This window comes from Schistocerca serialis, chromosome 5 (assembly GCF_023864345.2).
Source record: "Schistocerca serialis cubense isolate TAMUIC-IGC-003099 chromosome 5, iqSchSeri2.2, whole genome shotgun sequence".
Lineage (NCBI taxonomy): Eukaryota > Metazoa > Arthropoda > Insecta > Orthoptera > Acrididae > Schistocerca > Schistocerca serialis.
Window position 1 is genome coordinate 290,057,929 of NC_064642.1, and position 25,760 is coordinate 290,083,688.

At 38.9% G+C, this 25,760-nt stretch overlaps 1 protein-coding gene across 3 annotated transcripts in view; it reads left to right on the plus strand.

Moving 5' to 3' along the window:
• Window positions 1–25,760, plus strand: part of LOC126481428 (DNA-directed RNA polymerases I and III subunit RPAC1) — a 219,228-nt gene that overhangs the window by 165,987 nt on the left and 27,481 nt on the right. For all 3 annotated transcript variants that reach the window (XM_050105174.1, XM_050105175.1, XM_050105173.1), the window contains exon 6: window positions 3,563–3,745. In XM_050105174.1, coding sequence (XP_049961131.1) covers window positions 3,563–3,745 — 183 coding nt within the window. The remainder of the gene's footprint in view (window positions 1–3,562; window positions 3,746–25,760) is intronic.

The window sequence follows — 25,760 nt, forward strand, 5'->3', positions numbered from 1 at the left end:
AAACTTCTTTGATATGTCTTCAGCAAGTTCTTCAGACACAGTTATGGCACACTAGTTCTGGCTGATTGTGTATAACTGTAAAATAAGGCTGACAAAAATGAAAGTGTAAAAAAAAGTTCTCATTGTTTAAACAGACAGAAGAAGTGAACTTCGATATTATTTGCCTTTATAGTCCTTCATAAAGGAAGATGTACCATAATCTATGCATATTATAAATTGAAGTCCCCTGCCACATTTCTCTGTCTGAAATACGTATAATCTCAGGAACTACATTAGAGATTTTGATATGGTTTTCACTACTAGACTGATTCGTGAGAAAGATTTGTATATGTCACTAGATGTTATAAACAGGTCATCTGGTGATTGATACTTAGTGCCTCCCATCTGAAGCCAAGGTAGGCCACTACTATAAACATAATCATGAAATTTTTACCTGAGTGTCTAGTCAGTGGTCCACTAAAAGCTTTGTCTTATATTCAGTTCTAAAAGGCTTTCCTCCTAATGTCTAGATACACGTGTCAAAAGATGTGGGAGCTACTTCTTGTGAGGTTTGGCAATAATGTGCGGTGCATTATTTAATAATTGTGCAGCATTAGCACGTAACATCAAATGGAATAATTCCAGTTATACATGCTCCTTATGGAAATTGTACATACGTATGGGGGACAGTTCTGAGCGTTGAAACATGCTCTGAAACTCACACATTCCGAACAGAGTTATGCGTTTCTAAATTTAATATTCATCAGTTACAAAGAAAAGGTAGTTGCCATAGGAATATAAGGAGAAAATGTGCATGTATAGATTTTATTAGAAAAAATACACCCTTGTTTTTTTTTTTTTAGTATATTCTTGTGGTGGCGAATGAAAAATCCTTCTCAAAAAAAATTTTATTCAGTTTCATTTGTATCATAGTGTGTTTGTGTATTTTAATGTATAATTAAATATTAACACAATAAGAATGTCACCTTGGGATAAATACCTAATCATCAAAGAAGATGCAGTTAGCCACCATCTGTTACCTGGAAAAGTGAACTGAATATTTGGTCAGGATGGCAGCACCGTTGCATTTACCGTGTGTCTAAGAAGGAGGCATATGAGGTAGTAGTTGCATATACTCCAGTCTTGTTACAAGTGGGATGCTCTGAAACGCTACGTGTCTGTATGCACCACTGAATGAAATGAACAAACAGGACATACAGTGTATCATGCCTTGGCTGCTCAGGGAATTTTGCTGGCAGTATCTGTAAAACCACCTTTCATGACGATTTTGCTATCTTCCTCAGTTCGTCTATGGATTTGTTCTCTGTTGTTTCAGCTGCAAATTAAAATGTTGTCCATGTTCAAATAAGTGCCAATTGGTTTTTGGTGTTTGCAGTTTCCTCATTCATCAGTGTGTTTCTCTTCCAGTAGTTATCACATTGTTCCTTGGCATGATATGTGTCTTTCCTACTTTCACAGCTGCAAAAGCAGGCTGACTGCAAGGTCAAGAGCTAGAGTTTTTGGCTAGTGACACCGAGGGCCTGGGTTTGATTACCAGTAACCACATAAAATTTTTCCCTGGTGGGAAGATATGGAAGGAGGTCTACTCAGCCTTGCGAGACCAAATTAAGAGCAGCAAAATTGATGTGCAAGTTGCCAAAGTGGCATTATGTCGAAAAGTTTGCACCAAGTGAACGTTACACAGCATTTGTTAATTGGCAAAAAAGTCTCTCTCTCTCTCTCTCTCTCTCTCTCTCTCTCTCTCTCTCTCATTCTCTTTCTCCGGGTTAGAGAGCAAGGCACTTGCTGCTCTGCGACTACAGATGCAATTTTTTTTAATATTCCAGAACAGTTGTATAGAATTTATCCCTAGATGATATGATGGCACTAGAAGGAGAGTCATTTTTATGCAATAGTTTTATCAGTGGAATAAACAGGGAAAGGTTAGTGCTCATTAATTAATGCAAAAGTTTTGTTTTTAATTTTTACTGTCCATTTATGTATGATCATCCAAAGTTAGCCTGTTATAGTCGCTTCTCACGGCCTACATTCAGAACAGTGAAATGTTGACTGATACTGTCATTTGACAATACTCTTTCCACACTGTCACTTTGCCAACATTTATTCACAGTTTAATGTGCTTGAATCCACAATTTATCTAAATAAACTACTGGCCACTATAATTCTGATGCTTCATTTTTCCGTCAAAGACCTAATGTATTGTGCCATTTTTGTATGATCTCTCATATGTCAGTGAAGTCGCCATTGGAGCCTCAAGCCAGTAATTATAACATATGAATCACTCGCACACCATGCAACAGTACTGTGTTTTTGTATGATCTCTCATCCAAACATGGTGACTTGTTTATTCTTGCACCCTTTAAAATCAAATACTGTAAGTGGGTAAGGGTGGTTTCATCCCCTCCCCCCGAGTATCTTTGGTAACTTGGGAGCCTGTTCTCTGTGACAGAAGCTGTGAAGATTTTGCAAATATCACATTTGCTTCTCCTGCTTTGGGGGCAGATACCTGAATGCAGTGCCACTGTGCATTATGTTCCTCCTTCCATACTTGGCACTACTGACTTAGATATCGTACATATCATACACCTGTCAACACTTGCTTGCACCTTCTCTGTTGGCACTATTGCATCTTTCTCGTTCTCATTGTCAGTAAAATTCATGACACTAACAGCAAATTATCCCAGCTGCCTGTGAAGTTATTTCCCACATTATCTGTGCTCACACTGTGAACTAGCAAAGTGTAATACTTTGCATTGGATAGTGGCTGTGCCTAATCACATGACCAAGATTTGTAACAACAAAATGGAAGTTTTTAAAAAAAACGACTTTTGTATTTGTTGTGCTAATGTTATTAACATAGAGTGGAGGTGTAATATAAAAGATGTAAACATCAATTTCCAGAAATTGTGCGTCATATGTTTGCTACAGTTTAATCGTATTATGATTGTCAAATCATACAGATACCATGGAATTACATATCAATATGGGAAATGTTTGCTTTTTAATTGAAAAAGTGTTGTGCAGTGGATTCACATATCATTGTTTCTTGAATCAGGATTTCGAAGAAGTTGATCATTCTACCAGTGAGCTGTAATCTTTCACTTTATTTATGAAAAATGTAATACAGATTATGTAAGTCTGGGCCGGCCGAAGTGGCCGTGCAGTTAAAGGCGCTGCAGTCTGGAACCGCAAGACCGCTACGGTCGCAGGTTCGAATCCTGCCTCGGGCATGGATGTTTGTGATGTCCTTAGGTTAGTTAGGTTTAACTAGTTCTAAGCTCTAGGGGACTAATGACCTCAGCAGTTGAGTCCCATAGTGCTCAGAGCCATTTGAACCATTTTTGAACCATATGTAAGTCTGGAATTTGAACAAAGTCAAGCTAAAAGGACTCTAAAAGGATGATAACAAATCTCACATTTATCTATGAGACTGATAAAATTGATTGTCTAATTGAAATTGGACTACCACAGTGTTGGGGGATTAAATATTGAGAAACTTCTATCAGAATACTTCTTGTAGGATTGCTTTAAAATTATAAATTTGTTTCATACTTCTTTCCAGTTTACACAAAACATATAAAATGGCTACCAATTGGAGCCCAAGGAAACATGTACACAGCACAAGATGTTGGACCGATACATGATGATATTCTCATTAGCAAAATGATGCCAGGACATGAACTAGATCTAAAGTTACATGCTGTCAAGGGCATTGGCAAAGACCATGCAAAATTTTCTCCTGTGGGTATGTACAACATTTTGCTAGGCGTTCAGCCTACATAATAATTTAGCATTAGTACTCAACCACTCAATGTGTTCCAGTTTTTCTTAGTTAACACTTTTGTATACCTTTTCTTGGTTGAACTGTCATTGAACTAACACTTCTCCCTTCTCATCCAACCATTCAGGATGAGCTTATTTCATATACTGCTATTATTTACTGGATAATTCTTTCCAGTCTTGATATCACTGTAAGCTACATATTCCGCAAAAACGAATATACCAGGTGTCTGTCCTAACATTAGTTAGGCACATTTTTCCACTGTTTCTGCAGATTTTTAGAGTTCAATTTTTGTGAGGTGTGAATATTTATCACATACAAATACTGCTCATTGCGTGTTTCATGTGACACCCAATGTCAGTGGAGGAACTTCGTTTTGTTCCATATTAGAATTTTTTTATATCAGAATTTTATATGCCCATTCAGTAGAATGACCCTAAGTCTGTCTAGTGTAATATTCAGTTTAATATGTGTGGACAAGAACAGCTCTACTTGGAATATAACCAGTACTCCAGCTGCTACTGGATGTTGCTGCTGCATGGCAGTAGGCGTAAGTGGCACAATAAAAGGGCAAGTAGTCCAGTTAAGAGGTTACAAATTTACTTACCAATAGGACAAGTCCTAGATGATCCTGGGGCTGGCTGCCCCCCCCCCCCCCCCCCCCTCCAAAAAAAAGGAAAAAAAAACCTTGGAAGTGATACTGCATGAAGTGGTATTAATACATTGGCTCCATGGCTTGTTCTCAGTCTGTCTTAGCAATGCAATTGAAGACAACAAGAGGCTATACTTATAGGTATTTAAACATGTGTTCCTCATGTCTTCCTTGCTCAGCTTGTCCTGTTTTGTGTGCCAGAGTGCACCCCACTGTCTCTCTGCTACTATCATGCAGCAGCACTACTCAGTCACTGGTGGAATACTGGTTATTCTTCATATCATGCTGTTTGTGTTAACACACATTATTAAGCCAAAATTCTGCTAACTAATGTGAGGCCATTCTATCGGATGTGCATATAAACTTCAACTTTAAAAAAAATTTAGTTTTTAAGAAGAACCAACCCTAAATTTTCCATTGAGTTCGAACATCACACGGAAAATGTGATGATATGTATTCGTTTGGGCTGACTGTATCTACATGTTACAAATATCCATGGAAACACCACAGAAAATGATCTTTACAGCTCTCAAGGGACACATCCAGGTAAGCAATACTTTTTTAGTGACAGGTAAAGGCTTAGGAAAAGAAAGATGGAATTCCTAATTATAAACTAGCCTATCAAAATTAGATAATTAGAAACTGAGAATAAAGTTTTCTGATATTTATGGGTCGTGCGGTAGCGTTCTTTCTTCCCGTGCCCGGGTTCGATTCCCGGCGGGGTCAGGGATTTTCTCTGCCTCGTGATGACTGGGTTAGTTAGGTTTAAGTAGTTCTAAGTTCTAGGGGACTGATGACCATAGCTCTTAAGTCCCATAGTGCTCAGAGCCATTTGAACCATTTTATATTTACTTTTACATATTCTCATATACACACTGCAGTAATAAAGAACCAGACATCTTAGAAAATTCCAACATTGGCATTATCGTACATAACACAACCAAAAGTCAATGTGAATATGAGGACAGAGTTTGCTAGTGTGAAACTGCACCGCAACTAAGTGACTGTCAACCATAGGCAAAAGAACAAGTAACACTGTGCAGAAGTGTGTCCAGTTTTACAATTAATTTCATCCATATTATCCCAGTGAGTGAGAAGGAACTAAACACCATCTGAATATATAAGATACACCAAAGATATCTCAGCAAGTGTTATACAGCTAACAGTGCAACACAGTTTCATATAAAAGCAAAATTCCCTTGCCAATCTAAATCCCAAACAAGATACCTAGTTCATTAGCAACAAGGAAAGGCATACAATTGTCTCCTCACATCCATGTCGTGATTTGCATGCATCCAGATCGGGACCAGTGTTACAATATATAATTGTATTAACATGTCCAAAAGAAAAGAAGTTGAATAGTGGCAGGGGGACTAAAATGTGATATATATATATTGGAAACTGATTAAAAATTGCTGCTTAAATAATTAAAACGAAAATTTTGTAAGAATAATTGAAAAAAAAAAAGTTTGGAAGGTACACAGATCCTGAGGGAACTTTAACTGGCATTAACATCAACAGGCCCTCAATATTCAATACATATATTCAGCATTTAAATTTACGCACTTCTTTTTCTTGTTACCGCCATTGTGCACTGAGCTGGGTATGACAATACTGGTTCCGGATTGCCCGTCTTCTGCTCACGCAAATTATTCTTGGATGCTTTTACCCTTTTGATGCAAGATTCTTGGTGCATCGCAGAATAATGAACAGTCGGGTGTGGTCGTTGGTCGGGTATGGTCGTCATGAATGTACGAATAAATTTTTCTGTCTCGGTCAGTTTCTACTACACCTGTTAATGTACAATTGGAATACACACTTTTTAACAATATTAAGTTGGTGGAACTCATCATACGTCCACCCACTACCACGTACAGGGACAGACAGATGAATGTATAGAGATTAAAAAATCAAAGAGCGTATCTCTACTTGTTTTGTTTGTGACCCATAGTATCACTGGTACAAAATAACGTATTATTTTGTATGTATAAAAAGAAAAGAACAAGAGGAAGGAAAAAAAAAATAATAATGTGCCTCTTCACAACTGCTTCCCACAGTGCACTGACGTCATACAGAGGTGCACAGTGTCTGGGCTTATTTCCCTTTTTATGGGTTGATAACCCTAGCCAGTATGGGCATAGCCTTTATTTTTCAGCCATTGGAATTATCCTATATGGTTACCAATTTATATAGGCAGTCAGCTCCCTTAACACATACGTACATAAGTTTTCCTTAATAATAAAGTGCTTGTTATAAGCGCGTAGTCCCATTATTATCAGTCAGTATCTGCCCAGTGTTTAGCTTGTGAAGCATGCACGTGGAGCTCGAGGTCCATTACTGTCCCTGCTCGCTTTCATGTGTTTAATACAAAGTAAGAGTGCCCATGTTGTGTGTTCACATAGTCTACAATGCACAAGTTTGTGAAGCTTTTGTTCAGAGGCATGTTGCATGAAGTATTGTCGTTTTTAGTTCTTCACGCGCACACCCACATATCTCACACTCATACTTAAAACTTTTCAGGCAGGTTTCGTTTGTTTTATAGCATCTTTCATATCGTTGCATTACACAAAATTTCTATAGCGTCCTTTCCATGTACTATAAACATAAAAAAAATACAATTACAAGAATAAACTTATCCTATTCTTTTGGCGACATGCTGCTTTCACTATTAATATACATTGTAGTCTGATTGTCATTTTGTTTTCGTACATTTTATTAAATTATAATTTCGTTACATTGTTCAATTACAATTATATGAGTAAACTTTCTACTCTAATTTTGTTTTACATTCTTTACATAACATTTATACAATAATAAAATCCTCCCCCCCCCCCCCCCCCCCTCCATGAACTATGGACCTTGCCGTTGGTGGGGAGGCTTGCGTGCCTCAACGATACAGATGGCCGTACCGTAGGTGCAACCACAACGGAGGGGTATCTGTTGAGAGACCAGACAGACGTGTGGTCCCTGAAGAGGGGCAGCAGCCTTTTCAGTAGTTGCAGGGGCAACAGTCCGGATGATTGACTGATCTGGCCTTGTAACACTAATCCAAACGGCCTTGCTGTGCTGGTACTGCGAACGGCTGAAAGCAAGGGGAAACTAAAGCTGTAATTTTTCCCGAGGGCATGCAGCTTTACCGTATGGTTAAATGATGATGGCGTCCTCTTGGCTTAAACATTCTGGAGGTAAAATAGTCCTCCATTAGGATCTCTGGGCGGGGACTACTCAAGAGGACGTTGTTATCAGGAGAAAGAAAACTGGTGTTCTACGGATCGGAGCGTGGAATGTCAGCTCCCTTAATCGAGCAGGTAGGATAGAAAATTTAAAAAGAGAAATGGATAGGTTAAAGTTAGATATAGTGGGAATTAGTGAAATTCGGTGGCAGGAGGAACAAGACTTTTGGTCAGGTGAATACAGGGTTATAAATATAAAATCAAATAGAGGTAATGCAGGAGTAGGTTTAATAATGAAAAAAAAAAAAAAAATAGGCGTGCGGGTAAGCTACTACAAACAGCATTGTTGTTGTTGTCTTCAGTGCTCTGTCAAACTCTTCACGCAGTATCTTATCTCCCATTTCGTCTTCATCTACATCCTAAATAGCATCCAAACAGCATAGTGAACGCATTATTGTGGCCAAGATAGACACGAAGTCCACGCCTACTACAGTAGTACAAGTTTATATGCCATCTAGCTCTGCAGATGATGAAGAAATTGATGAAATGTATGATGAGATAAAAGAAATTATTCAGATAGTGAAGGGAGACGAAAATTTAAAAGTCATGGTTGACTGGAATTTGAGTGTAGGAAAAGGGAGAGAAGAAAACATAGTAGGTGAATATGGATTGGGGGTAAGAAATGAAAGAGGAAACTGTCTGGTAGAATTTTGCACAGAGCATAACACTTGGTTCAAGAATCATAAAAGAAGGTTGTATACATGGAAGACTCCCAGAGATACTAAAAGGTATCAGGTAGATTATATAATGGTAAGACAGAGATTTAGGAACCAGGTTTTAAATTATAAGACATTTCCAGGGGCAGATGTGGACTCTGACCACAACCTATTGGTTATGAACTGCAGATTAAAATTGAAGAAACTGCAAAAAGGTGGGAATTTAAGGAGATGGGACCTGGATAAACTGACTAAACCAGAGGTTGTACACAGTTTCAGGAAGAGCATAAGGGAACAATTGTTACAAATGGGGGAAAGAAATACAGTAGAAGAAGAATGGGTAGCTTTGAGGGATGAAGTAGCGAAGGCAGCAGAGGATCAAGTAGGTAAAAAGACGAGGGCTAGTAGAAATCCTTGGGTAACAGAAGAAATATTGAATTTAACTGATGAAAGGAGAAAACATAAAAACGCAGTAAATGAAGCAGGCAGAAAGGAATACAAACGTCTCAAAAATGAGATCGACAGGAAGTGTAAAATGGCTAAGCAGGAATGGCTAGAGGACAAATGTAAGGATGTAGAGGCTTATCTCACTAGGGGTAAGATAGATACTGCCTACAGGAAAATTAAAGAGACCTTTGGAGAAAAGAGAACCTTTTGTATGAATATCAAGAGCTCAGATGGAAACCCAGTTCTAAGCAAAGAAGGGAAAGCAGAAAGATGGAAGGAGTATATAGAGGGCCCATACAAGGGCGATGTACTTGTGGACAATATTATAGAAAGGGAAGAGAATGTAGATGAAGATGAAATGGGAGATACGATACTGCGTGAGGAGTTTGACAGAGCACTGAAAGACCTGAGTCGAAACAAGGCCCCGGGAGTTGACAACATTCCATTAGAACTACTGATGACTTTGGGAGAGCCAGTCATGACAAAACTCTGCCATCTGGTAAGCAAAATGTATGAGACAGGCGAAATACCTTCAGACTTCAAGAAGAATGTAATAATTCCAATTCCAAAGACAGCAGTCGTTGACAGATGTGAAAATTACTGAACTAACAGTTTAACAAGTCACGGCTGGAAAATACTAAATCGAATTCTTTACAGACAAATGGAACATCTAGTAGAAGCCGAACTCGGGGAAGATCAGTTTGGATTCCGTAGAAATATGGGAACACGTCAGGCAATACTGACCCTACGATTTATTTTAGAAGCTAGATTAAGAAAAGGCAAACCTACATTTGTAGCATTTGTAGACTTAGAGAAAGCTTTTGACAATGTTGATTGGAATACTCTCTTTCAAATTCTGAGGGTGGCAGGGGTAAAGTACAAGGAGTGAAAGGCTATTTACAATTTGTACAGAAACCAGATGGCAGTTATAAAAGTTAAGGGGCATGAAAGGGAGGCAGTGGTTGGGAAGGGAGTGAGACAGGGTTGTAACCTCTCCCCGATGTTGTCAACAGTCAAGGAAACAAAAGAAAAATTTGGTGCAGGTATTAATATCCATGGAGAAGAAATAAAAACTTTGAGGTTCGCCGATGACATTGTAATTCTGTCAGAGACAGCAAAGGACTTGGAAAAGCAGTTGAACGAAATGGACTTTGTCTTGAAAGGAGGATATAAGATGAACATCAACAAAAGCAAAACAAGGATAATGGAATGTAATCAAATTAAGTCGGGTGATGCTGAGGGAATTAGATTAGGAAATGAGACACTTAAAATAGTAAAGGAGTTTTGCTATTTGGGGAGCAAAATAACTGATGATGGTCGAAGTAGAGAAGATATAAAATGCAGACTGGCAATGGCAAGGAAAGCGTTTCTGAAGAAGAGAAATTTGTTAACATCGAGTATAGATTTAAATGTCAGGAAGTCGTTTCTGAAAGTATTTTTATGGAGTGTAGCCATGTACGGAAGTGAAACATGGACGATAAATAGTTTGGACGGGAAGAGAATAGAAGCTTTCGAAATGTGGTGCTACAGAAGAATGGTGAAGATTAGATGGGTAGATCACATAACTAATCAGGAGGTATTGAATATAATTGGGGAGATGAGGAGTTTGTGGCACAACTTGACGAGAAGAGGAGACCGGTTGGTAAGACATGTTCTGAGGCATCAAGGGATCACAAATTTAGCATTGGAGGGCAGCGTGGAGGGTAAAAATCATAGAGGGAGACCAAGAGATGAATACACTAAGCAGATTTAGAAGCATGTAGGTTGCAGTAGGTACTGGGAAATGAAGAAACTTGCACAGGATAGGGTAGCATGGAGAGCTGCATCAAACCAGTCTCAGGACTGAAGACCACAACAACAACAACAACAACAACAACAACAGATTCCTGTTTCCTTTATGGTATAAATTGACATACATTTCATGACAAATTCTCAGTGACTTCTTGTCGGAGCATATTTATCAAGTTCAAAGAATTAAAAAAAGTAAACAATAGATGCTACAACAGATTCTATGTGCTGCTTAAATAACTACATGTGGCCTTGCCTTTCTAGCATTCTCCAGGAAGGATCTACACACTACAGGGTTGAGGAAATTTCATAGAAAGGCATTTATGTGCTCAGTTACGTCTCGTTGCTGGTCTTAATTGTGTTCCCAGAAACAAAATGCAAACATGACAATACCATTCGTATCAAATACTTATTCAGTGTTTAAAGTGCACCTCAGTATTTACTTGTTATTTTCATTGTATAGAGGATAATCATTTCATATGCTGAGGTACACAGAGTTGTATCATCAGTACTGTATGCCATGTACAATGAGCGTAAAATAGTGTTTATATATGTAACAAATGAGCAAAAATAGTTCAGTGTTAATCAGGTGTTTGATGCTTTCATGAGTAGTCCACACTGACAGTAGTTAGGTTTTGACCCCTTGACTATCTGGTAGTGATCCGCCTTAATTCAGCATTGTGATATGCGATGTACTGCAACTGTATTGTTCTACAAATATTTTCACACTATCACATTCATACATATAATAAACTTACAACTATATTTAGTTGTGGTGTGGCCCTTTCTAATGTTTATACGGTACCTAACACTTGACAGGCTTTTATCTTTCTTCACTTATAGGAGGTGTTGATGCATCGTTCTCTGGAAAAAAAAAACTTAATACTAACCTAAAACTAAATCTTCTTAAATAAGTGTACAGTGGCTTGATGGTCACTAGTACCTCTTTTATATATTGAACCATGTATTCATTTACTTAAATGTGCAGCCGTGCTATCACAAACTCATTTAATGTCATGTGTGCATCTCTACTTACCTTATAAATCTAAAAGATAAAGTGTGTTATAGGCGTGGTGCGACCTCTTATTCAGTTTGTAACTTATATTGTACTCACTTGTTTATCTGCAGCAAGAGTTTTCTGGTCCCTCAATTACAATTAGTGCTGTACTTTCAATACTTAAATTTGTAAATATATATATATAATGTACAGAGTAGCACAATTTCAGTAAATATTTCGTAGTTTAGGATCCCTTTCCGTGTATATAATCCCTTAGCTTATCTCTTTTTGTGTGTATAGTGTAGATAGTCGTAGTTCTAGTATAGACTCTCCATTAATTTTCTATTTCCAGTTTATGCAATAGGGTTTAAAAATGCTAGTGCAGGCTGTAACTCATAGGGTTTGTTTGTTTTGGATGCTCCAACCCTTTCAGCTGTGTACCGCGCGCACGTCCTTACAGTTTGTTGACTAGCTTTCTCCCCAATGCGCATGCACTGTGTCGCTCTGTTACCACTAACATCATGGCGAGTTGTGTATTGCATTGCGCGTTACCGTGCGTTTCACAAGTTTGTTTATTCATTTACAAATGGGCTAAGTGCAAGCCGAAGCATTGTGTTTAAAGTATCGTCGTCCCTAGACACATGAAAGTAAAGTTCTTCCACTCACCTTACCATTTACACATTTTACATACAAGAAAAAACAAAAATTTTCTTTATCGATTAACAATATAAATTCTGAAATGTGATTTTCCAACATCCTAAATCTAATATTATTATACATATATACAACTTAGAGGGTATACCTACCTTGATCGTATCTGATAAAGCAAGTCTCGATCAAGCCCGTCCCCCACTCCCCTCCAAGCTCACGGAACGGTGGCCTACCATGACCAGTTAAAGTTTTCCGGCATTGCGGTGACATCGATCTGTGGGCTAGGCACAACTTCCACTATATTGACCATTGGTGTTTGGTTATGCCAATTAGTATCTTGAGAGCCTCTAGACTGAAATTCTCTTTGCCACTGCGTGTTATTCGGCATATGTGTGTTACTTTGCTGACCAAATTTAACCGCCTGTTGGTTGTTTAGTTGTCTGTTATTGTTTTGCGTTTGCCAACCAAGTGGCTGATTATTGTTGGTAGCTTGTGTCTGCACGTATTGTACAGGCTGGCCATACATTACTCACCCATTGTAGTTGTTTTTGCTAAATCTTTGCCCATTTCTTTTATGTCGACCTTTGTATATACAGCTTTCTCCATTGCCATTATCATAGGTCTGTGTGGGGTAAGGTTGCCATCCATGTTGTACTACGAATCCGTTGTTTACTTGTTGGTCTGTAAATCTCTGTGTCGTCTCTCTTTGTATATTAAATCTATTGAGTCTAGTACAGATAGAAACTATTTGGTGTTCCGGGATGGTAATGAGTTTTTCCCTAATGTGAGCAGGAAGACGGCTCTTTAAAATTTTCAGCATGTCTACTTGAGATACCAGGTTCATCCAGTGTCTGGTTTTATTCAAATATTTTTCAAAATAGCCCCTGAAGCTTCCATACTTGCTATTGATCTGAGTTGAATACTTCACGTCTGAGCCTCTCTTGTACGACCTCTGACCAATACTTATCCAGAAATGCTCTCTCAAATTGGTCATAATAGTGGCAACATGCCCCCATGTCTGTAGCCCATGTCAGAATGTCACCGTGTGTGTATCCAACAACAAATCTAATTTTGTGGGCTTCGGTCCAGGTACAAGGTAAAACACTTCGAAATGCTCTGATAAAGACCTCAGGGTGTGTTCTTTTCCCTTCAGAAGTAAATATGCTAAATTGTCAATGCCTAAGTAACCCTCATCTGCAAGTAACACACTTTGTTGTCAGTGACAGGCTTGTTTATGTTCACTTGTGGGGTAGTGCATGGCAACTGCACTTGCTCGACAGGAGCAACTGCTGGCAAGTGTTATTGCATTGTGCAACCTTCGCTATTTTCCTTCGACGGGCTAACCCCGTGTTATGGGTAACCAGTGAAGGTATCTAACTTCCCTAAAAACATAGGCTTGTTTTCTGTCATATGTTGTTTTGGAATGTCAGTAGTTTTAGCAACACCGCCTCATAACCTTTCCTCTGCTTCCATTAAACCCAAGTCTATTTTAGCTAGAAGGACTGACTGCGGACCTTTGGTACAGAGCCGAGTGGAGGGTCTGAATCAGAGGCTGAGACAGTTCTGTGACCGTGTGGGCTGCAGATTCCTCGACTTGCGACATAGGGTGGTGGGGTTTCGGGTTCCGCTGGATAGGTCAGGAGTCCACTACACGCAGCAAGTGGCTACACGGGTAGCAGGGGTTGTGTGGCGTGGACTGGGCGGTTTTTTAGGTTAAATGGCCTCGGGCAAGTACAGAAAGGGCAGCAGCCTGAAAGGGTGCAGGGCAAAGTCAGGACATGCAGGGGCCAAGCAGCAATCGGTATTGTAATTGTAAACTGTCGAAGCTGCATTGTTAAAGTACCGGAACTTCAAGCGCTGATAGAAAGTACCAAAGGTGAAATCGTTATAGGTACAGAAAGCTGGCTGAAGCCAGAGATAAATTCTACCGAAATTTTTACAAAGGCACAGACGGTGTTTAGAAAGGATAGATTGCATGCAACTGGTGGTGGCGTGTTTGTCGCTGTTAGTAGTAGTTTATACTGTAGTGAAATAGAAGTGGATAGTTCCTGTGAATTATTATGGGTGGAGGTTACACTCAACAACTGAGCTAGATTAATAGTTGGCTCCTTTTACCGACCTCCCGACTCAGCGGCATTAGTGGCAGAACAACTGAGAGAAAATTTGGAATACATTTCACATAAATTTTCTCAGAATGTTATAGTCTTAGGTGGAGATTTCAATTTACCAGATATAGACTGGGACACTCAGATGTTTAGGACGGGTGGTAGGGACAGAGCATCGAGTGACATTATACTGAGTACACTATCCGAAAATTACCTCAAGCAATTAAACAGAGAACCGACTCGTGGAGATAACATCTTGGACCTACTGATAACAAACAGACCCGAACTTTTCGACTCTGTAAGTGCAGAACAGGGAATCAGTGATCATAAGGCCGTTGCAGCATCCCTGAATATGGAAGTAAATAGGAATATAAAAAAAGGGAGGAAGGTTTATCTGTTTAGCAAGAGTAATAGAAGGCAGATTTCAGACTACCTAACAGATCAAAACGAAAATTTCTGTTCCGACACTGACAATGTTGAGTGTTTATGGAAAAAGTTCAAGGCAATCGTAAAATGCATTTTAGACAGGTACGTGCCGAGTAAAACTGTGAGGGACGGGAAAAACCCGCCGGGGTTCAATAACAAAGTTAGGAAACTACTGCGAAAGCAAAGAGAGCTTCACCCCAAGTGTAAACACAGCCAAAACCTCTCAGACAAACAGAAGCTAAACGATGTCAAAGTTAGCGTAAGGAGGGCTATGCGTGAAGCGTCCAGTGAATTCGAAAGTAAAATTCTATTTACCGACTTGACAGAAAATCCTAGAAAGTTCTGGTCTAACGTTAAATCAGTAAGTGGCTCAAAACAGCATATCCAGACACTCCGGGATGATGATGGCATTGAAACAGAGGATGACACGCGTAAAGCTGAAATACTAAGCACCTTTTTCCAAAGCTGTTTCACAGAGGAAGACCGCACTGCAGTTCCTTCTATAAATCCTCGCACAAACAAAAAAATGGCTGACATCGAAATAAGTGTCCAAGGAATAGAAAAGCAACTGGAATCACTCAACAGAGGAAAGTCCACTGAACCTGACGGGATACCAATTCGATTCTACACAGAGTACGTGAAAGAACTTGCCCCCCTTCTAACAGCCGTGTACCGCAAGTCTCTAGAGGAACGGAAGGTTCCAAATGATTGGAAAAGAGCACAGGTAGTCCCAGTCTTCAAGAAGGGTCATCAAGCAGATGCGCAAAACTATAGACCTATATCTCTGACGTCGATCTGTTGTAGAATTTTAGAACATGTTTTTTGCTTGCGTATCATGTCGTTTTTGGAAACCCAGAATCTACTCTGTAGGAATCAACATGGATTCTGGAAACAGCGATCGTGTGAGACCCAACTCACTTTATTTGTTCATGAGACCCAGAAAATATTAGATACAGGCTCCCAGGTAGATGCTATTTTCCCTGACTTCCGGAAGGCGTTCGATACAGTTCCGCACTGTCGCCTGATAAACAAAGTAGGAACTTACGGAATATCAGACCAGCTGTGTGGCTGGATTGAAGAGTTTTTGGCAAACAGAACGCAGCATGTTGTTATCAATGGAGAGGCGTCTACAGACATTAAAGTAACCTCTGGCGTGCCACAGGGGAGTGTTATGGGGCCATTGCTTTTCACAATATATATAAATGACCTAGTAGATAGTGTCGGAAGTTCCATGCGGCTTTTCGCGGATGATGCTGTAGTATACAGAGAAGTTGCAGCATTAGAAAATTGTAGCGAAATGCAGGAAGATCTGCAGCGGATAGGCACTTGGTGCAGGGAGTGGCAACTGATCCTTAACATAGACAAATGTAATGTATTGCGAATACATAGAAAGTAGGAACCTTTATTGTATGATTATATGATAGCGGAACAACCACTAGTAGCAGTTACTTCTGTAAAATATCTGGGAGTATGCGTGCGGAACGATTTGAAGTGCAGTGATCATATAAAATTAATTGTTGGTAAGGCGGGTACCAGGATGAGATTCATTGGGAGAGTCCTTAGAAAATGTGGTCCATCAACAAAGGAGGTGGCTTACAAAACACTCGTTCGACCTGTACTTGAGTATTGCTCATCAATGTGGAATCCGTACCAGATTGGGTTGATGGAGGAGCTAGAGAAGATCCAAAGAAGAGCGGCACGTTTTGTCACAGGGTTATGTGGTAACCATGATAGTGTTACGGAGATGTTTAGCAAACTCAAGTGGCAGACTCTGCAAGAGAGGCGCTCTGCATCGTGGTGTAGCTTGCTCGCCAGGTTTCGAGAGGGTGCGTTTCTGGATGAGGTATCGAATATATTGCTTCCCCCTACTTATACCTCCCGAGGAGATCACGAATGTAAAATTAGGGAGATTCGAGCGTGCTCGGAGGCTTTCAGACAGTCATTCTTCCCGCGAACCGTATGCAACTGGAACAGAAAAGGGAGGTAATGACAGTGGCACGTAAAGTGCCCTCCGCCACACACTGTTGGGTGGCTTGCAGAGTATAAATGTAGATGTAGATGTAGAAGTCGTCTTTCTTTCTTTTTTAGAGCTGCTTCTGCAGTATCTACATGAGTTTTGCATCCTGACACTACCTTTTCAGCGAGGGTGCTGCCCTTATCTAGCATTCCGGCTTCAACTTTTTGAGTTATTTCCTTTACATCTGCCTCTCTGTTTTTCGGCAAATTGTGACTCTAAACTTAACTGATCTACTCTTAGACTCATCTTGTGAATTTTGTAGGTAGGTTTTTGTATATGTCTTGCAGCTTGTTGACTCAATTTGTCACATTTTTTATTGAAGCATCCACTTGGGATTGCATCTCCTGAATTTGAGAATTTGCTTCACTGAGGTTTTACAACTCACCTACAAGTTTTTCCTGTTTACAATTTATGGATGTTACCTTTTCTGTTAACGTATTTGTATTGTGGGACATGTCGGTAATTATTTCTTGTTTTAGTTGTTTACCGAGCTCTGTCAACTTCCCCGATAGTTAGCCAGATAACTCAGTGCCTATAGCTTTGCTCACCTCACTGAACTGATGACTAATAGTGTTCTTGAAATCGTTAAAAGCTTGATTTTGCTGTGTAACCTGTCACCCTATATTTTTCTGATGTTTTGTGAAGTGCTGTATAAACTGTTGTCCAATATTTTCTTGATGTCTTGTGAACTGCTGTGTTACACTCTTAAGCTGTTGTGTTACACTATCTTGAAATTCCTGTTGTCTTGGAAGCCGTTGTGTTATTAGTTGTATGAGTTGTGTCAAATTGTGGGTGTCACTAGTATTTACATTGCTTTTTCAAACTGTTTCCTGCTCTTGCATTCATGACATTGTGAGCAAATAATCAAAGAAATTCTCGCTGTCATACACTTCACTTCCACTATTTGGAAAAAACGTTTCCTGGTGAGAACTGAGAAGTTGTCTCATCAAGCATCATAAAAGTGACATCATGATTAGTTATATTACCAGTCATTATTTTTTAATAGTAAGTCGCCAACCTATTTGTTGTGGTAGCTGTTGGCCAGTTCACGAGTTGGCATGTTACTTTCAACTGTTCCCAAACTCGGATTTCCGACATCTTGGCATACTGCATTTTTTAATGAGTTTTCAACAATGGCCATTTTCGTTGAAAGAAAAAAAATTATTTTGTTTGTATCAGTTCTTTTCAATTAAAGCAGATTTATATGCCCATTCATTAATGATCCTGATTATTCTGTGATACGGCCTTACAGAATTTGAATGAATTATGTTGTACTCTTATGTTGACTATACACAATTTTTTGTCTTTCCTATAGAAATGCACATTCCATAAAGGATATTAATTGGAAGGAAAAGAGATTACCTACTGTGAGGGAGACGGCATCAAGCGCGGCCATATAAGCATACAGCGTAGCAGCTTCCTACCTTAACTGCTGAAATCCACATTCGTGGCACGTCTCGTTTGTAGGCAGAATTTAATTTTAATTTGCTCATTCAAGTTGTTAATAGTCCCAATCTCGCGAACATGTAACAAACACAACAAAGGCCTCATTAGTTTCTTGTAAGAAAAAGATGAAATCATTTATCTCAAAAAAAATTTATCTCAACAATTGGAAGTTCTGTTCGTATACCGCTCGGTGCCGTCCTGTCACGGTGGCTATTGAATAGAAGGGGCAGGAATAAAATGTGATATATATATTGGAAGATGATTAAAAATTGGTGCTTAAATATTTAAAAGGGAAATTTTATAAGAATCATTGGAAAGAAAAAAAGTTGGACCATATACATATCCTGAGTGAACTTTAACTGGCATTAATATCAACAGGCCCTCAATATTCAATACATATATTGGGCATTTAAAATTAAGTACTTCTTTTTCTTGCTACCGCCATTGTTCATAGAGCTTTGTATGACAATACTGGTTCTGGATCGCCCCTCTTCTGCTCACTCAAATTATTCTTGTATGCTTCAACCCTCGCAGGATTCTCGGCATTTCGCGGAATGATGAACAGTTGGGTATGGTCATTGCGAATGTACGAATAAACTTCTCTATCTCAATCAGTTTCTATTACGCCTTTTAATGTACAATTGAAATACACATTTTTTAGCAATATTAACTCAGCAGAACTCATCATACATCCACCTATTTATGGAGGCAGACAGATGAATATATAGAGATTAAAAAAGCGAAGAGCGTATCTCTACTTGGTTTGTTTGTGACCCAGTAGGGAAACATTCCATGTGGGAAAAATATATCTAAAAACAAAGATGATGTAACTTACAAAATGAAAGCATTGGTATGTTGATAGATACACAAACAAACAGAACCACACACACAAAATTCAAGCTTTCGCAACCCACGGTTGCTTCATCAGGAAAGAGGGAAGGAGAGGGAAAGACGAAAGGATGTGGGTTTTAAGGGAGAGGGTCGGCTTATGTTTGTATATGTGCGGATGGATATGTGTGTGTGTGCGCGAGTGTATACCTGTCCCTTTTTTCCCCTAACGTAAGTCTTTCCGCTCCCGGGATTGGAATGACTCCTTACCCTCTCCCTTAAAACCCACATCCTTTCGTCTTTCCCTCTCCTTCCCTCTTTCCTGATGAAGCAACCGTGGGTTGCGAAAGCTTGAATTTTGTGTGTGTGTTTGTGTTTGTTTGTATCTCTATCAACATACCAATGCTTTCGTTTGGTAAGTTACATCATCTTTGTTTTTTTATATATATATATATAAAGAGAAGAAGGAAAAAAAATTATAATATGATTTTTCACAAAGTATTATGTATTATAATCAAACAACGAAAATCCAGGATGGAATGTGACAGTATTATGAAAAGAATAGTTGATACTCACCATATTGCGGAGGTGCTGAGTCGCAGATAGGCATAACAAAAAGACTATCAGAAGTGAGCTTTTGGCCAACAAGGCCTTCATCAAAAATAAACACACACACACACACACACACACACACACACACACTCAAAAGCAATTCACAGACACATGATCACAGTATGTGGCTGCTGAGGCCACTCTGGCCTCAGCAGCCAGAGACTGTGGTCGTGTTTGTGTGAGTTGCGTTTGCGCGCACGTGCGCGTTGTGTGTGTGTGTGTGTGTGTGTGTGTGTGTGTGTGTGTGTGTGTGTGTGTGTGTGTGTTTGGTATTGTATTGTATAATATTCATTACAAAATGCAATAACAAATCTACTGACCAAGTGACAGGAGGACAAAACACACAAGCTTTCAGAGCCTGTGGCCCCTTTTTGTGGCAGAATGGTTAAATGGAAAGGAAGAGGGATGTAGAAAAAGGACTAGTGAGAGTTAGGATGTGGGAAGAGTTAGTGGAAAGTTGCCCTGAACCCTGGGTGAGCGGGGCCTTACTGGATGGGATCTGAAGGGATGACTGATCGTTGGTGCCTGCACTGGACAAGATGTGAAAACCTGAGGAATTAAAGGTAGAAGATGTGGTAATAAGCATGACAGAGATTACTGAAAATACATTGTGAAAGACTCAATAACAACAGAAAGCATAGTGGATTCTATGTATTAAACAGATAAGGGCAGAGGTTGGGAAAAATAGACAGGTCAGAAAATAAAACATATAGAAAAACCAGAATGAAAAATGCTCTTATTATAGCACAAAAAGGCGAATATGTGCTGGGTAGAGTAGGGACATAAAAGAGGCATACTAGCTTTTCGACTTACCTGGCAACTTCAAAGAGATTTAAATCGAAATATCTTGACATATTCATGTTTTTTACTTATTAGTATTAGTACCCTTGTCACATAATATAATTCATCATGTCAAATAAAGTAACATGATATATGACATCATGTCTTATAACATGACACATGTGATCATGTCATCCATCCAACATGGCATGCAGTATGACACGTGATGTTACTAAAGTTTAGGATACTTGCATCCACACTCTGGGATACTTCGTATTATAGATGCACCTCTCATTCTTAGATACTTCTTATTATAGATGCATCCCACTCTCTTGAAGCACATACATTTATGTTTATTTGTTCTTACACACTTCACCATACATGAAACGGGGTGGGATATCTGGCGGAGAAATGATCATCTTGGGGAGGGGGGGGGGGGGGGGGGGGGAATCAACCCTTTCCCCCATCCAGAAATCAAAATATTGTGTTAGCGTCCCCCAGGAACAAATCCACTCCCAGAAAACTTTTTTAACTATCAAGATCTTCAGCCATATGATATCATATATTGTTTAGTACGGCAGGAGAATCTATTGGATTTTGGGCATGGTATCAGAAACTTTAGCATATAAATTGCAAGGTGCAGGTGTGCCAGTACTTTAAAATGTAAAAAATTGTGAATATGTCAAAATGTTTTAATTTTAAAGTTTTTGAAGCTGCCTGATAAATCAAAAAGCAAGTTCCCTTCTTTACATCCCTAATTCTGCCCAGGACATATTTGACTTTTTGTGCTATGATAGGAGCATTTTTCACTTTGGCTCCCAACTTGTACTCTACCATAATTTTGACATTAGACCTCCACAGCTTGGCAATCGGTGTCGATTTTTGTTGACTCAGGAGCAATGACTGAACTGGTATAAGGCTTTTTATTGTCTTCTGAACAATGCTGCTTATATCGTGGTAACAGATAAAGCTTTCACAAAACAACAGGAGGACCATTAATTACAAGTATTTGTCTACCTTCTTACAAAATTTTAACTGATTCGCAGAAGTTTTAAACATAGAAGTTATGCACTTCAATAACCACCCAGAGAAATGTGTTTTTTGTATGTAAAATCTGGTGCACATGAGAAACTCGCAAAAAAAAAAAAAAAAAAACATGTTTTTTGCACGTAGAATCTGAACAGAGCTTGATTTAAGTTTCCAGTTTTATTGTTAGAATGCATTTCTTATTTTATTTATTTGATTCACTTTAAACCACTTTCACACATTCATATCAAGTAAGAACAAATGTGATGTGCTATATTTAGCTCAGCAGTGAACCATTGTGTCCCAACAATGGATAAAGTTTAATGGGAAAAAAAATCGTTTTTACTTTATCCATTTATCTGCCTTCGAACAAAGTTTGAATTTTATTGTGAGAATGCATTTTTTATTTATTTGATTAACTATAAACTGTTTTTGTACCTTCAGTTCATGTAAGAACATATTTTACATGCTGCATTTAGCTTGAATTTAAACCATCATATATCAACTATGCATAAAGGTTATGAAAAAAAAGCTTTGTCTTTATGTATATATCTACCTTCATGCTAAGTTCGAACCAGTTCATACAAGTTTAAAGTATTGGAGTTGCTTGCTCTAAAAACTTCCCAGAAAAAAGTGGGGGGGGGGGGGGGGAATCAACCCTTTCCCCCATCCAGAAATCAAAATATTGTGTTAGCGTCCCCCAGGAACAAATCCACTCCCAGAAAACTTTTTTAACTATCAAGATCTTCAGCCATATGATATCATATATTGTTTAGTACGGCAGGAGAATCTATTGGATTTTGGGCATGGTATCAGAAACTTTAGCATATAAATTGCAAGGTGCAGGTGTGCCAGTACTTTAAAATGTAAAAAATTGTGAATATGTCAAAATGTTTTAATTTTAAAGTTTTTGAAGCTGCCTGATAAATCAAAAAGCAAGTTCCCTTCTTTACATCCCTAATTCTGCCCAGGACATATTTGACTTTTTGTGCTATGATAGGAGCATTTTTCACTTTGGCTCCCAACTTGTACTCTACCATAATTTTGACATTAGACCTCCACAGCTTGGCAATCGGTGTCGATTTTTGTTGACTCAGGAGCAATGACTGAACTGGTATAAGGCTTTTTATTGTCTTCTGAACAATGCTGCTTATATCGTGGTAACAGATAAAGCTTTCACAAAACAACAGGAGGACCATTAATTACAAGTATTTGTCTACCTTCTTACAAAATTTTAACTGATTCGCAGAAGTTTTAAACATAGAAGTTATGCACTTCAATAACCACCCAGAGAAATGTGTTTTTTGTATGTAAAATCTGGTGCACATGAGAAACTCGCAAAAAAAAAAAAAAAACATGTTTTTTGCACGTAGAATCTGAACAGAGCTTGATTTAAGTTTCCAGTTTTATTGTTAGAATGCATTTCTTATTTTATTTATTTGATTCACTTTAAACCACTTTCACACATTCATATCAAGTAAGAACAAATGTGATGTGCTATATTTAGCTCAGCAGTGAACCATTGTGTCCCAACAATGGATAAAGTTTAATGGGAAAAAAAATCGTTTTTACTTTATCCATTTATCTGCCTTCGAACAAAGTTTGAATTTTATTGTGAGAATGCATTTTTTATTTATTTGATTAACTATAAACTGTTTTTGTACCTTCAGTTCATGTAAGAACATATTTTACATGCTGCATTTAGCTTGAATTTAAACCATCATATATCAACTATGCATAAAGGTTATGAAAAAAAAGCTTTGTCTTTATGTATATATCTACCTTCATGCTAAGTTCGAACCAGTTCATACAAGTTTAAAGTATTGGAGTTGCTTGCTCTAAAAACTTCCCAGAAAAAAGTGTTTTTGCATGTAACGTCTGAATGGTGCATGTACAAATAGTGGCATTAGCTGGGCATTAATTGCAAAGGCAACCAATCAGTTCACACAATTTGCCTGGTCACCAGTACTCGTTCATCATTCAAACCTTGCTTAATATACTGTAACATAGCTAGACAGATGTTCGAATGGTTCTACAAATGGCCACTGGTCCAGGCTAAACCAAAAACTTTTTATCCTATGTTCCTAGCTCAAATAAGAACCGAGCACCAAGACAAAAAGTGCAATTCTATGAACAGCATTTTCAGACATATTTGTTACAGCTCTTCCATGCTGTAATGATAAAAGGGAGTGAAGAAATGTAATAGTTACTGAGAAGAAGTGCTGAGACCACAGATATTGACATTAATTTAGGCCAGGTGAGTGGCAAGAACCAGGCACTTGTTGTAAAGCCAGTCCCACCTGCAGAGTTCAGAGAAACTGGTGTTAGGAGGGAGAACCCACACGGCACGTGTCGAAACAGGCCTCAAGTTTACACCTGTTATGTGGAGCATGCTGTGTAGCAGGATATTGTATGTTTCTAGTGACTGGATACCATAACATCTATTTATAGCAAAATTTGCCCCCTCCTCTCTCTCTCTCTCTCTCTCTCTCTCTCTCTCTCTCTCTCTCTCTCTCTCTCTCTCTTTCTTTCCCCCCTCCCTCCCTCCCCCCCTTCCCCCTTCCCCTCCCCCTCTCCTTTTATGTATACATGCACAAATTTAAAAGTTTGTCATGCTTTATGAGTAAAGACAGAGCCTTAGTACATTGAAATTGACCATTAAAAGTAGTGTTGATATTTTTTGACTTCAATAGTTCCACCCCGCAAATGGACTTTGTTTTCTTGTTTTGGCTGTTTGAAGCTTTCAAGAAGAGGAGGAATTTCGGCACGTTCGCTCGTTGTTGTGCACAGTGCAGACACTATATACTAGCAGACAGCTGCAAGTGTAAACAAACTATAATTTGGACCACTAGGGAGAGGAATGATGTGGGGAAACAAGCCACACCTCCCTCTTGTAGGGTAGTAACCCTACACAAGTGTTCTGTTTTTCTGTGAACGCTCAACTGACTCATGGCCACAGGGAACGTTGATTCCTCTTGTTGTTGTGAGGCTTGTTATGAAAACTGGAATGGATAAGGATTAGTTGCTTCACTCATTTAAAAATAAGAAAAGAAAACAATGAGCAAGGCATTCAGGAACAGGTGATGTGCAATTGCTTGTTGAAGTTGGCAGAGTATCATTAATGAGGTAGTTCAGGTTGAACTTCAGCAGTATTCAACACTCTCCCTGTTGAAAGCATCTGCCCTCTAAAACTGCCATGTTAAAAGTGTCCACATTATACCAGCTTTTGAACTTTAGCTACTAAACAAACACATGTGTTTCTTTTTTCTATGATGCTAGGTCCCACAGCTGATTACTATATTACATTATGCATTGTGTATCTTAAACAGATCACTCAAATGCCCACAATTGGCACAGCACCACAGCATTGAGTGCACTGAAAAGTTGTTGTGTTTGTTCTCTGTTTATTACATTATGCATTGTGTATCTTAAACAGATCACTCAAATGTCCACAATTGGCACAGCACCACAGCATCGAGTGCACTGAAAAGTTGTTGTGTTTGTTCTCTGTTTATTTTGTGAACACATTCTTATGCACATTCCCTTCCCAAATTGGGCTTCAGCAGATGATATGCAATACCAGAAACTGCAAATTGGTTACATTTATTATATTTATATGTAGAACATAAAGCGATTTCAAACTATGATAAAATAGTTCATCTGGATACAGTTCGCTATGAAATACCATCCATCAGGTAATGTGTCAGGCTGAGCGGAATTCAGATCTATATTTGCATTAATCATAATATGCAAGTTTATCTGGTCCATGGTTGCCATTATACACCCTTTGTCTGTTCCCACTCATAACTTGATGGTGGTCATACCAGTATAGAAGGCTGAACAGTGTTTACATAACAGCTGCTAAACAACCTGTCATTTCACACATGGCTCTTCCTTCGATAGTATATGTTTTGTCAGTTACAGGAATGGTGCAAGTTGTGGTAGGAGGCACATCAGGCAAATCGTACAGTAGAGACAGTCACAAGGGCAGGAGTCATAGGATGGTGAAATGAGTGCTGAAGGAGTTTGGGGTCTGACCGGAATACTGTATTTGTTCAGACATATTCTCCGTACAGCAGTACCCTACCACTAACTGACAAAACATATACTATCAAAGAGTAAGCCATCTGTGAAATGTCACATGTTGTGTACTAGCTGTTATGTAAGTACTGTTTGGCCTTCTGTATTGATATACCTGCCACCAAGTTACCAATTTGGGTGAAAGGGATAGACAGGGGTATATACTGGCAACAGTCAAGCTCCACAATATGACAGTCATGACCTCGAAGCCTGTTTCATCACATGGTCCTTCTGG